The sequence below is a fragment of the Anopheles cruzii genome, chromosome X (genome assembly GCF_943734635.1).
Source record: "Anopheles cruzii chromosome X, idAnoCruzAS_RS32_06, whole genome shotgun sequence".
In the NCBI taxonomy this organism is placed as follows: domain Eukaryota; kingdom Metazoa; phylum Arthropoda; class Insecta; order Diptera; family Culicidae; genus Anopheles; species Anopheles cruzii.
Window position 1 is genome coordinate 4,846,072 of NC_069143.1, and position 13,358 is coordinate 4,859,429.

At 45.0% G+C, this 13,358-nt stretch overlaps 1 protein-coding gene across 1 annotated transcript; it reads right to left on the reverse strand.

Annotated features, from left to right (window-relative positions):
- Positions 1-2,561: 2,561 nt before the first annotated feature.
- Positions 2,562-5,426, reverse strand: LOC128277875 (glutamine-dependent NAD(+) synthetase). Its single transcript, XM_053016475.1, has 2 exons — positions 5,266-5,426; positions 2,562-5,204 (listed from the first exon to the last, which is right to left on the reverse strand). Exons 1-2 carry the CDS (start codon positions 5,409-5,411, stop codon positions 2,786-2,788), a joined length of 2,565 nt encoding a protein of 854 aa, XP_052872435.1. The 5' UTR covers positions 5,412-5,426; the 3' UTR covers positions 2,562-2,785.
- Between the last annotated feature and the right edge of the window lie 7,932 nt (positions 5,427-13,358).

Below are 13,358 nucleotides of genomic sequence, written 5' to 3' on the forward strand. Positions count from 1 at the left end.
GTTCCGTTTATTAACGTTGTTTGCTCACTAACTTCCTTTTAATGCACAACGTGTGAAGAATGAAGATTTGATAACAAAGGTACTTCGCTTATTTGTGGTTGTGTATTCCAAAACTAGTACTAAAAGTGTAGTAATACTACATTACAATGGTCCAGTGCTTCTACTATTCGCTTTCTTGTAAGGTAGCGAGTACGTTTCTATTTATATCATGTTTAGTGGTAAAACACATTTGCTCCCGATTTGCTTAAAGATCTCTGTATCATACGACGGTACAGAGCGTGACAGTCTCTTAATGACTGTTAACTACGACTATGACTCCCGTTGATAGAGTATTCGGTATTGCTCGTCATTGTCACGCAGCTTTGATTCCCCAGACCAGCGTGACAGGGAGAGATAGGGGGTTGGTGGTCAATAACCCCGCTCGTAAAATCTACATTATTACAACAACCAACCGAGATTAACATTGCCTCTGCTGCAGGCTAAGACCGCTCGGCACTTATAATTGACGGATAATAGGAAGAATCACTTAGCACGGCAGAGGGCCAAAGAAAAAGAAGAGTACGACTATGACTATAACACGATTTGCATTTTGCTAATATACTGTTATTTTCGAAACTCTTTAACAATTTCGCGTTTCTATTTCTCTCCCTGCTTTTAACTACCACAACGTTTAAGGGGTCTAAAAGCCGTCTCTTTTCAATATTTTACTTTGATACCAGAAAGTAGTACCAAGAGTAGTACGGGTTGAAGTGAACAATGGTGAGTCATTGGGGCGGGTCATCGGGACCGCCCGATGGAACGGGAGGAGCAGCCCAAATTCCTGATCTGTTTACATGCAGAAGGCAGGCAGTTGAAATCATTCAACATGTTTAACGACACGATGGCTTGACTTGACATGTTGTTTTACTTCTTGCCTTCCAGCACTTATTATCACGGGTTTTTTCTTCATGTAAAAATAATCTGTTCACACGCATCATTTGTATACACATCAATCGCCGATTGCTACACGAGGGTTACTAATTGTTACGCTTGTAGTTATAAAACATGTTCCGTTTTTAAGGATTTTGCCATGATGTTAAAACTATCAAACTGCTAACAGCTACAATTAGGTAGTTGTAGCACATAAGCTGAAAAGACTCAGGCCCAACACATAGATGGCGGTAGTCTTATTGCATTCAATTAGTACTAACCTTCAAAAGAAAGTTGTTCAGATTTCATGATATTTTACTCATATGTTTGTTTCATATTACGATAAGAGTGACACTACTTTTGTTAGTTTCAAAACAATGGTTTAAAGGTAATTTTGTGTTATAATTTTACACTGCTTCTTGATGGAAAAAAGTACCGTTCCATGGCTTGAAATGTGCTATAAGGAATCCACTCCATCAAAAACAACAAAAAACGTTTGTTGATTGACTTTCAACGTGGTCGTAGAAACACCGATGATGCAGAATACAATGGACGTCCAAATGCGGCGATACAAATGACGCCACAAAACATTGAAAACAATCCACAAAATCGTTTTGAATGATCGAAAAGTGAAGAATCGTGAATTAATTGACATTGTAACGATATCAAAAGAACTTGGTGGCTTTATATCGCACGAACATTTAACTATGAGAAGGAAAATCCAGTTTTAGGATTTTTGCGTCGATATGTGACATCGGATTATACATGGATCCACCTCTTTACTCTGGAATCAATACGATCGTCATCTGAGGGGAGAGCAATTGGTAAACCTCGTCCAAAGTGCCCAAAAGCGCAACAATCGGCTGGAAAGAGTATGGTCTTATGGTAGTTTCGTATGTGCGTTGTGCAATATTTATGAACTATTTTGAGAAGGGCAATACAATCAACAGTGAATACTACACAGCGTTATTGAAGCGTTTGAAGGCCGAAAGCAAAGACGGCATATTGCATATTCGTCAGATTTGGCTCCCAGCGACTACTAGCTGTGCGCAGACCAAAAAAAAGTTCTCACCGGTAACAAGTTTCGCTCGAATGACGAGGTTATCGCTAAAACTGAGGTCTATTTTCAGACAAAAGATAAATCGTTCCATAAAAGTGCTATTGAAGTATTAAAGCGGTACTGGAATGATTATGTAGCTCTTGATGGAGATAACGTTGATGAATAAAGCCAATTTTGACCATAAAAACGCGTTTTTTTTAGGACTTGTCAGTTCATTTGTTAATAACCCTAGTGCCTTTGCTTGCTTATACATGCGTTTTATGTGGTTTTTGTTTACTATCTGCTGAAAATGACTTTCGTGTCCAATACAGTGGACTTTGAGGCAAGTTTTTCGAATTTCTGGAAATATTTCTTAAGACTTCATTGACTACCCATAGCAACAACAGACGGTACACTGCTGCCACACATGGGCTATTGCTAGTTGGTACATTTAGTTCCTATTGAAATAGAAAATCTTGCACTAATTAGAACACATTTGTTAACAGTGATCCAGCTCATGTTGGTGAATGCGTCAAACCTAGTGGAAGACCCCCAAATCTCAACATCTGGATTCAATGTACAGTGCACCAACACACAGTACGCCGTATAACAATCTACACTCTAGGCAGGTTTAAGAAGTAAGGATCAAAACGCTTGAAGCACTTAAATGACCGCAGCACTGCTAGGCCAGTTTGACTGACTGGCAAAAACCTTGTACTGTGTAGGCGACGTGGTCTGTCTCACCAGTATATGTCTCTGCTGATAATGTTGTAAAGCATGTTTGTTTGCGTATCACTTCACTCCATCTCTGCGCTCCACATTTCCTACCACTGCACTCTACACTGGTACACCAGTGCGATCCTTGATCTTTCCCATCACGCTCGAATGTACCCGATTGTAACCACTACTGCTTTGCGACTTGGTCAGCCCGCTTCCGACTGCAACATCGTGGTCATGTGCGGCTAGATAAAGGTGACCGATGCTGGTCTGCCCGTGGTAGGAAAGCTGATGTGCACTGACGGCACTGGTCACACCGGTAGTCGCACTTCCTCCTGTAGCAGCGTCAGCATCGTTGAAATATGAATTCTGCCCCTTCGTTATGGTGGTGGTGTAGCTGATATGTGGTTCGGTTGCCAGGGGATTGCCATGGCAAGAATGACCACGAGAAGAAGTTTGACGCTGCTGACCATTATCGCCGCTCTCTACTTCGTCGTCGCCGTCGTCGTTCTCACCATAGTCTCTCTCTTTCTCGTCATTCTTATTTGTGTGGTCTTTTATGAGAAGTGTATGCTCACTGCTCGTTTGGCGCAGGAGTTCGCGATCAATGGCCGCAAACTGCCACATCCAGTTGGGGCGGTACAGGAAGGGACGATGGTCAAAGCGGTTGTCATCGGGACTGTACGACTCCGCATGAACCGACGGTGTCAGCACGGTCATCTTGTGCCGGTTGATTGCGTAGCAGCGAAAAAAGTGCTTCACCTTGTCGGCGATTTCTTTCGGATCGTAATCGGTGCGACGGCTACCAGCGACACGCACCAATTTACAGAACATACTATACGGACCGCAGTACTCTTGTTTGCGGAGGCGCCCGAACTCACTAAGCTCGTGGTAAGTTAGACCCATATCCTCTTCGTCTGTTTGCGCAAGCGCGCCATTCACGAGGGGTTCCAACTCGGCAGTGGGTGGTGCCGCTAGGATCTCTGTAATAATGGGCAGCTCGAATTGGCGCTGTGCGTATGCCAGAAAGCGCTGAAGATCCTGCTTCGAAATGCCCCCGATCGGGTTGACATCGGCCGAAGAGCAATCATATTTGGTCATGTAACCGCGTAGCGCTTCGTCAACGTTAGAGGATCCGAGCACCAGTAGACCGCCGGGCCTCGACCGCACCCATAGCATTAGCTGCGCGAACAAGTACGCCAAAACCATACGCGTGCGCGCCTGGATGTTCTGAAGAGCTAGGTTCTGCCGTGCACACCCACCCGTCGCCCGGAACCGCGGACGCATACCAGTCACCAGCTGAAAGATTCCCAGCAGCGCGTTTACCGCACCGTCGATATTGATGTCCAGATGGTAGCAGTGGATTTGAGCAGCCAGCGAGGCAGCTCGGGCGCGTGTTTCGCGGCTTGAGTTCTCGGTGCCCATGTAGCAGGTGAACAGCAGCCGGTTGCACAGCTCGCCCGCTCCACCACCGGCGTCATATTCAGGATCGGCCAAGACCTTGCGACAATCGGCGAGTACATGAGGGTCACCGGCCGCGATCGCTCCAACGACCAGCCGGCACATGGAGTATACGATAACGGCCGTGCTGCTCGAGTCGACGCCTCCACTCAGGGGAAGAAAGAATCCACCCTGGCCAGAGCGCCGCAAATAGTCCCACAGCCAGCAGGCCGGCCCCAGCGAGATTTCCTCTTCAGGAGTATGGTACGGTGGTAGTAGAGATGGTGGCGGGACTATCTCCGGTAACAAATCGTCGTAGCGAGACAGTTCCGTGCGAACGAGGACACTAGGGTATGTAAGCGTAGAAGCGGCCAGTAAACTGCGCGAGCGAAGCGCCCCTCGGTACGCTTGAATATCGTCCAGATCGAAGGTAGCGAACGTGACCTCTACCTCGTCCAACGCGAACTGTTGACCACGCGCTATGACCGCCCCATTAAGAGCCACTGCCGAGCAGCCATTGAAGTACACCCGCTGACCGTCGCAGCCGCGCAAGTTGCTGAACAAGTACGCGCCGCCCGCCTTGTAGCTCGCGTTCCGGATCAGGTCGGTGGTGACGTGCGCCTTTCGCAACTCCATGTAACTACCTGACCCATTTACAATAATTTCGACGCCTGCAAGAGACAGGTCGATATGCTTACTGCGCGGGTTCCACAGCTCCTCACAAATTTCATATCCGAGGCATGTGTCGTGCGTTACGATGATCCCATCCCCGATGGGCACCGTATCCTGCCGGAGGGCCACCGCCACCGAGCGCGGCAGGCGAAAGTCCTCCACCTGGCGCTCCTTGGTCCAGGGTGAAAACCAGCGCGACTCGCGGTAGTTGCCGTCGTCGCACAGAATCTGCTTTGGACGGATCAGCAGGATGCGGCCCCGGTAGAACGCGATCCGACAGTTATACGCAACGTTCCGGTGGTGCACTGGCATCCCCACATCTATCAGCATGTCAAAGTCCGTCGTGCTCTCGACGATTTGTTGCAACGCGTCCCAGCAATGCCGGAACGTGTCCAGCTCGTGGAAGTGATCCTCGCAGCTATAACCGCTGTACAAACAAAAAACTATTAATTATCATGTATAGATTTCTCACCATAACTATCACTTACCTAACTTCTAGTTCTGGTCCAGTACGGTACGCGGCTTTGTTTTGTACGGCCACAAGGATCGATTCCATTATTCGTTGCAGATTACCTTGAAAATCAAGAGCCCACTGGTTGAGGGTGCACACGGCCACGCGAACCTGTTTCCCCATCGTGCGACGTAACTTTTTCGACTGAAAAAAAAATTGAAAAAAGGCAAGAGTCAGTCGAAACGATACTCCATGGAGAATGTTCTATGGAAAGCTCAAAATTCTTGCGTAGCTCTCTGAATGCTGTAGAAAAAGGAAAATTCTTGTTCTTTCGGACAAATGCTCTTAACACCAGAACTAGTCTTGTTACGCGTAAGGTCTACTTCACCTTCCCGTTATCAGCAGCAGCAGCAGCAGCAACAACACTACCACCAGCTAACTGTTCCATACTTTTACAACAGGCGTCAAAAAAGGATAAGGGCACGCACGAGAAGGAGCTTCGCTGAACTCTGTTCCGTCAAGTAGAGCGGTTGGAGATGAAGTCCAAATACACAAGACGGTAGAGACCCCAAGACAGTAACAAGGAAACAGCTAAACAGAGGCGGCAGTGTGGCAGAAATTATGTTAAATTACTATATTGATTTATTAATATGGTGTCTGGCGCTCGACAGCACAGAAGTACTTCGATCCCGACGGACCTTTAACGACGACTCACAACGATGAAGCACTGCAATCGTGGCTGCCTGAGTACGACTACTAGGGGTTATGTGTTCGGCTTTGCAAGGTACCCTGTGTAAGGTGAAAAAAGAAACACAAGAGAGAGTGTAAAAGAGATAGACAGTAAAAGAAAGAGAGAAAAACAAAACAAGAAACAAAAAGGAAGAGAGAGATAGGAAAAGAGACAGAGGGAGAGAGAGAGAGGCAAACAGAAGCAGTGTGAAAGTGCTTATGTTTGTCTGAGAGCGATAGAAACAGGACGAAGGATCAAATGTTTCGAATTGGATCACCGACAGCAATTGGAATCATTCGCGTCATGTTTGTCTAATGAGTGCGAAATGCAAGAAGTATAATATCGAAATGAGAAGTCCGATTTTGGCTCCTTGAACTCCTTGCCATTGTTATAAACGCTGGACAGAGATCGCTGGCGCTCTATTTGAAGCCTTCGCTCTCGTGCCATTCGCGCCATTTCAAATCGTTCACACCGTTTTATCAAATAAGAGCGAAAAGTAACGGTATACAACGAACAGGAAGGAAAGGTGTAGTACATACATACTCCTATGTTTTAATACTATTGTGCCTATTTCCTATACTACTGTTTATTTAAAGAACAATGCGGGAAACCTCTTTTTAAACGAGGTATAGAGTGTGTTAGCATATTTTCCGAATTGTTTTCCTTGGGTGTACGGGCTACCCGTTCCCTTGGGCGGATGGTGAATATGGCTAAGATTAGAGGGATCGGAGGATCTCGGCAACGTTGTCCCCTGAGGGTCATTGGACGTGTAGGAACCTTAAACATTACCAGCGCGTTGGTCCTTTAACGTAACAAGGGGATTGGCGTGGCGCTAACACCGCCCAGTTAAAAAACAAAGGTCACAGAAATCAATGGAAAAATCAACGAACACCGGATTAACGATGCCCAACCTAAGGACAAGTACAACAACTTCTTCTTTTTTTTCTTTTTATATGGCGTTACAACCGCTGCGCGATTTTGGTCTGCACCGACTGCTCTATCAGCGAGGGGAGGGAACGTGCGCTTTCTGAAAAGAACAGGTGCCCTGAGGCAACTCGATGGAACCCTACCCGTACTAAAAATGTGATCAGTTGTAGATTTTGCCCCGGGGGGCGCGCCCCCCCCCCCCTCCCACATCAACCAAACCCGTTCAACAGTGTTGTGAAGTGTCCTGCTTAGCTCAACACGCACCCTTGACTTTGTTTGCCTATACATCCTTCCAGAAGTCCATTATTCCTACGAAGCTGGCGCTTATTTTCTAGTATATTATTTTTTGAGCTCCGATGAAAAAAACACACAGAAAAAAATACGCATCTAATGGAGAAGCATGAATAAAATAGGGGCGTACAAGCACAGCGTATTTCTTTGACACCAAACTGATCCACATGCCAACGAACAGCTCTCGCACACTCCTCTTGACTATCCAATTTAAGACAAACCGCTACCGCAACCAACACAAGCATCAGCTACACAACTGCGGTACCCAAGAAACGCTAATTATAGCCCAGGTCGCCATATGCAGCGAAGCGCCCGAAAATGTAGTGCTCAAAATCTCCGGCCGAACGAATCATGAATTTAGAATAATCGTGGGCGTTGTTTGCTTTGTATCGTACATTTAAACAACTGCCTCAAAACTTTTTTGTTTTTATCTCCGAAGAACGGACCGGGCCGTATTTATGCCTCAGAAAGTTGTCCATCCTGAAACTGTCACCTTGAACAGATAGCGATTTTTTTTTATTGTAACAAGCGGCTGTAGTACAGCATGAACAGAAGCGGTCTGAACGGTACATTCATCTCATTAGCAATAAATATAACGCCCAGTTGTTTGTGAACATTTTGAACACCATACATTTGTGCGAAGTTATACAGGGTGGTCAAATAAGCGTTCTCTTTTTGAACTACCCATTATTTGACGTTTAAAACGTCAAATTTGATTCTGGAAATAGTAGACATTTAGTAAACACTTAAAAAATTACGAAATGGTTCGCTAAACGCTTGACGTAAGCTGGGAAATATTAAAAACTTACTTCCAAAGTGGTAGGTCTTATCTCAAACGGTACGATATTTGAAAAGCTCATTTCGTTGAAGCTCATTTCCACCTCGGTGGCTATGTTAATAAGCAGAATTGTCGTTCTTGGGGTTCGGAAAACCCAAACGTCGTGCAAGAGAAGCCAATGCATGCAAAACAAGTGACTGTTCGGTGCGGAATTTGGTCTGGCGGCATCATCGGCCGCCGTGTCAATGAATGAAGAAGGAGCCGCCGTAACCGTCGAAGGCGTACGCTACAAAGCCATGTTGGCTGATTGGTTTTTTGGCGAAATTGCAGCTGAGTACTTGGATGACATTTGGTTAAAACAGGACGGGGCTATCTGCCATACAGCGAAAGCCACGATCGATTGTTTGCGCCGCATCTTCGGACAGCGAATAATCAGTAGAAACGGTGTTGTGAATTGACCTCCAAAGAGTTGCGATTTTACACCATTGGACTGTTATCTGTTGGGGATCGGTGAAAGACAACAAACCAGGAACTATTGACAACATCAACACTGAAATTGAAATTGCCATTGCCAAGATTGGACCACAGACAGTTGAAAAAGTGCCCAAAAATTGGGTCGATCGACTGGGCTACTGCGAAGCCAGCCGAGGTGGACATTTGAGCGAAATTGTTTTTCACACATCAATTTGATGATCAACCTTTCAAATAAATGTTTCAGCATCGAAAAATATTTAGTCGTTCTCGTTTTTGAACCAAATGAAAAAGAGAACGCTTATTTGACCACCCTGTAGAAGTAAACGGGGGTCCAAGAGCATATCTTGTAGCGAAGATGACGTTTGTAGACGGAACGACTTAGCCATCGTTAGTATCCACGAAATGTTGGGCTAGTTAAAGTCGCCTAGAACCGGTATTCGGTCATTGTAGCTCAAGCTGGCACGCGCCTCGCTGACAATATAGTTGATTGCCCTGGTTGGTAAATGAGTGACGGTAGAATGTAGATAACGTTAACGAGGATGTTGAGAGCTGGCAGTAGAATCCAAACCCAGCACTGTTCCAGACAGACCACGTACGTAAATACAGGAGCTGACCGGAGTCTTTCCGAAACAGCGACCAAAAGGCCAGCACGGCCACACGTGTGCAAGAACCGTTATCTTCATCACGGTTCCACCTGCAGACAGCACACTGATCTCCGAAGGCGCCAAAAAAGATAAGATAGAAACGCCCAGCCAGGAATCATATAGTGCAATAACGCAATGTTCAGATGCATATATTGATTTCCTCGATTGTAGTAATCACCTTGGGTACGTTCTAGTAGAATGTTCAAATCCCCGTAGACATATCACAAGAAGCCGCGCGAAATCAAAGCCAAATCAAAGGCGATATTTCGCAGGGCACACTGTAAAATTCGTATCGATTGACCATTGTTTAGCGCTGGTGAAAAAATCGTTTCAAGGATAAACCAATGTGATAAGCCTCGTGTGGTAATAGCACGCGTTGGTAACAGTTCGGCGGAGAAAGTGGGGCCCAGTTCCAGTGGTAGGATCGCCTGATCGATGAGACGGCGAGTGGACGATCTCTTGGTGTGGGAGGAACAACCCTTAGACCATTGGTAACGAAGCGACCTGAAGAACTAATCTGGAGAATTTACATTATTACACAGGCGGAGCAATTAGAATTCGGAGGCGGAGCAACCCAATCTAGTCTGCATTTTCTGTGGTACAAAATTGTCTGTCGATAAATTCCAAACCAATATCGATTACACAGGTCACAGACGTTATTGTGACGTGACGTGTGACGTAGTGCAGGTATACATAGGGGGAAGAAACATCCTTTTGACCTTTTGTAAAAGTTCAAATCTGAATATTTTGATTAATTCTCTTTGGCCTTTGGCCCATTTCGCTTTGACCTTCGCCGATCAGCCGGTCACCATGTAAAACGAAGAAACATTTATTCATTCCTTTTGTTCTTATTCTTTAGCAACTCTTTACGGGGGGTTTAGGGGAAGGCATGAAATAAAGCGGCATTGTTCTCACTGCTACGTACACAGAAATGGCAGGAGAATTTACCCTCTACGGGGAAAATCGGGCGTCTCCACGATCAGGCATCACCAGAACTTCCCGTAGTGGTGTCCACAGCAAGCAACTGTCTTTAATTCAAAAAAGCATTCGGTGGAGACACAGGGGAAGAACTTGATGGACTGTCTTGAGGGGAAGAACTTGATAGACTGAAAGCTATGATGTTTCGTAAGCGATACACTGCCAGCACTAGGAAGAGAGTGGACAGGTTGAAGAGTTTACCTACGGTTGCGCACTCTTTACTCTATGATATCTCTAGCGCGTTGAATCGATAAAGTTCACTGACCGGCTGGGTTCTGTTACAGCAAAAAAAATCGAAGAACTTTGCCGACTTATCAGGAGGCAGTATGCGAAGTGCTGACAACTTATGGTAAATCAAAACCCTCGGGTCACAATTTCAGAACCCTTCGTGCAAATTCAGAATTGTCGATTTTTTTTCCTTACATATTCCCAGTACACAAGGTACGCAATGATACGCAAACAACGCAAGAAGGAACTGCAGTATAACTGCTTAGTGGGATAGTGTTCGATAATTTTGTTCAATTGGCGAACGCCTGAACGAACTCTTTAAGGTAGGATAATACCGGAACTGTACCTTTCATAAACAGGACGACCGACGCGACTGCTTCGTTTCCAGCAATGTGACAAAGTTCTTGAAAGGTTGGCCACGGGGAACGTTTCTCTGCCTCTCCCACTGCCCAGAAGCTGAGTTAGAAGAGTACGCTAACCCGAGCTAATGAATAACCAGCAGCATGCAGCTAAGCCACAAGCTTACCAAAAAGGTATACACAACACAATGATAATCGCAAGTTGCCAGTGTGATAATATTGGTAACAGACACCAACAGGCATCATGGAAGCACCAGCACCACCGTCAGCACCATAAACAGTGGAATAACAGAAGTAGTTTGCTGCCCAAGCAATACACTGGGAGTTGCTGTATAGTACAGCTCTCTCGGTCACTCCGGTCAGAGACCAACCGGTGGGTTCCCGTTCGTCGACAGGTAGCATGTGGCCACGACACTCTGGTGGTGACAGTGTAGGGACCAGTGTGCTCCTCTGGACTTTAACGGCCAGCAGCCAAGTGATCTTACTGCGTTTTATAAGTGAGCACGAATAGATCAACAACCTCCTGTTCACGAGCACGAGGCACTACCGTAGATGGAAACTCATAGAAACGTGCACTAGGCATAGAAAACATAGCTCTATCATCTCATGCGGAACCTGTACCATCGCGAATTACGCTTCCACAATCAACTCACTCGCAGTGATGCTACAGCATCATGATTAACCGCAGTGCCACGCTGGCGAAGACCTGCTAGCCCTTTTTATCGACTACAGCGGGGTTCTCCACCCACCACCACCTTGGTGAAGATACTGACCACTGATCCTTGTCGTCACTGCCGTTCCAATTTATTTACGTTCATCGCATTCGTTTATCACGTTCATTTGTACTACGGTAGTCGGCACGGAACCATGGATGCCCCACTGAATCTTAACGAAGGTAAGCTCTCATCATATTGCATCCAAACAGCAACCGGTGATTTGTGTCGACCGTTGCAATCAAAATACTTAGTGTATCGAGACACTATCTGATCCACGAATCGATGCAGTTGATTGCACATGTTGTCTTCTGAGAGTCAAATAAAATTATGCGACATAAAATAATGAAGAAATACTTCTCTCTTGCTGAGCAATGGCACAGTGGAGAACTAAATAAGACGCAGGGCCGAGAGTGTTCGTGTACAATGAAGTCTGTTGACAACAGCTCATCTTTTGGGTTAGTAGGACAGCAGTGCTGTTGACGTATAGACCCAAAACCCTAAAATTTTGCAAATCTAAAAGTTACAAATGCCACTAGAGCTCATACGGAACATACCACTCCCCCTACACCGCTGTTTCAAATACTATGCACAAAAGAAATAGTGAATAGAAAAGCAATGTAAAAGACTAAATTGATTTAGTCAATAATAACTTAGTGTGTTGCTCGTCTAGTCTTGCCAGCCGGTTCTTGTACGGATTACGGAAAAACCACTTGAACAAAACGACGCTTTCATAAAAGCATACATATACGTATTTTTGGACGAAAGTGTTTCCACGCTACGCGTAATATATCCCGCAAAGGATGAAAAATGTATGCATATTTACGGCAAAATGTTCATATACATTCTGTAAAAATATATTCAGCTTCCTTATTCTCTGGTAATCTATTTTCAAATATCTTTTTCCAACTAATTGGCCAAACCGTAACACTGAGTAACCTATACGGCAAACAGTTACTTAAAGTAACTGTTTAAGGCCAAATTTGAAAGAGTCTTTCAAATGGTTTGTTTCCAACGGCTCCAATTTGTACAGTGAGAAACTCTATCGCATTATCAAAAAAAAAACAATTTTGAGATCGAAAATGAGATAGTATAGAGTTTCCAATGTAGCGTTACCTCAAGCTAGTACCAGAAGGAAAATTAGAGCAAATAGGAGGAACTTTTCCCAAATTCGTTGCCCTGCCCTGAGGGTACAGTACCAACAGTAGTTTCGTATCATATAGTATATATGCAATACAACGAAGCACGCTACTGCCAGGGTTGCGACAGTGAATTGTCTGAGTCTGGGACTGTTTGTTCAATATTTTCAACGGCACATTCTAATAAATTTCATCAACGTTAGGGAGAGAAGGCAAAACTTATTCTTTCTCCTTCGCCTTTCGTACCCGAGTTCCGTCGCACGCTTCTGAAACACGGTCGCGTGGTTTCGTGTGGGCGTGTTTGCCCATCGCATTCATGCATTGGCTTCGCCGACATCTTTCCCGCATTGGAATGCAACAATAGTGGATTTTTTCGTGTCCTAGTTCACTGAACAAGAACACAACACAAACAGCAACAGCAAAATGCAAATTGTCTACTTATTATCTGAGCGAGAGAGAGAAATCAGAATACCAGCCATAACGTATTACGTCCAAGCAGCGTCGAATTCTTATAGTGGCCTGAATAACTGTCGCACCGATCCACCGCCGCACCGATTAATCGGTTGCAAGGGTAAGGCGCATGCTCGAACCAAGACAGTTTATGAACATAATCAATACATACCTCGAGAATCACACTCTGATATTATTCAGAAACATGCCGTCATTATTCACGAGCATACTACTCACAGACTGGCACAACATGGAAATATAACGTTCCACGTTACAGTTATAAACGCAATGTATGGTCACTATTTTCACAACTAATAACCTTGCCTATATCTAGCAATAATTATTCGAGTAATGAAATTGAAAGCTTTATTCAGTAACAATGAATCAATGACAAATTATTATTAAATATGCACCGTTTT

Coding starts and splice junctions, on each gene's coding strand:
- LOC128277875 (XM_053016475.1), bottom strand. CDS start 5,411: ATGGGGAAACAGGTTCGCGTGGCCGTGTGCACCCTCAACCAGTGGGCT. Junction 5,205..5,265: donor GGACCAGAACTAGAAGTTAG/GTAAGTGATAGT, acceptor TTGTTTGTACAG/CGGTTATAGCTGCGAGGATC.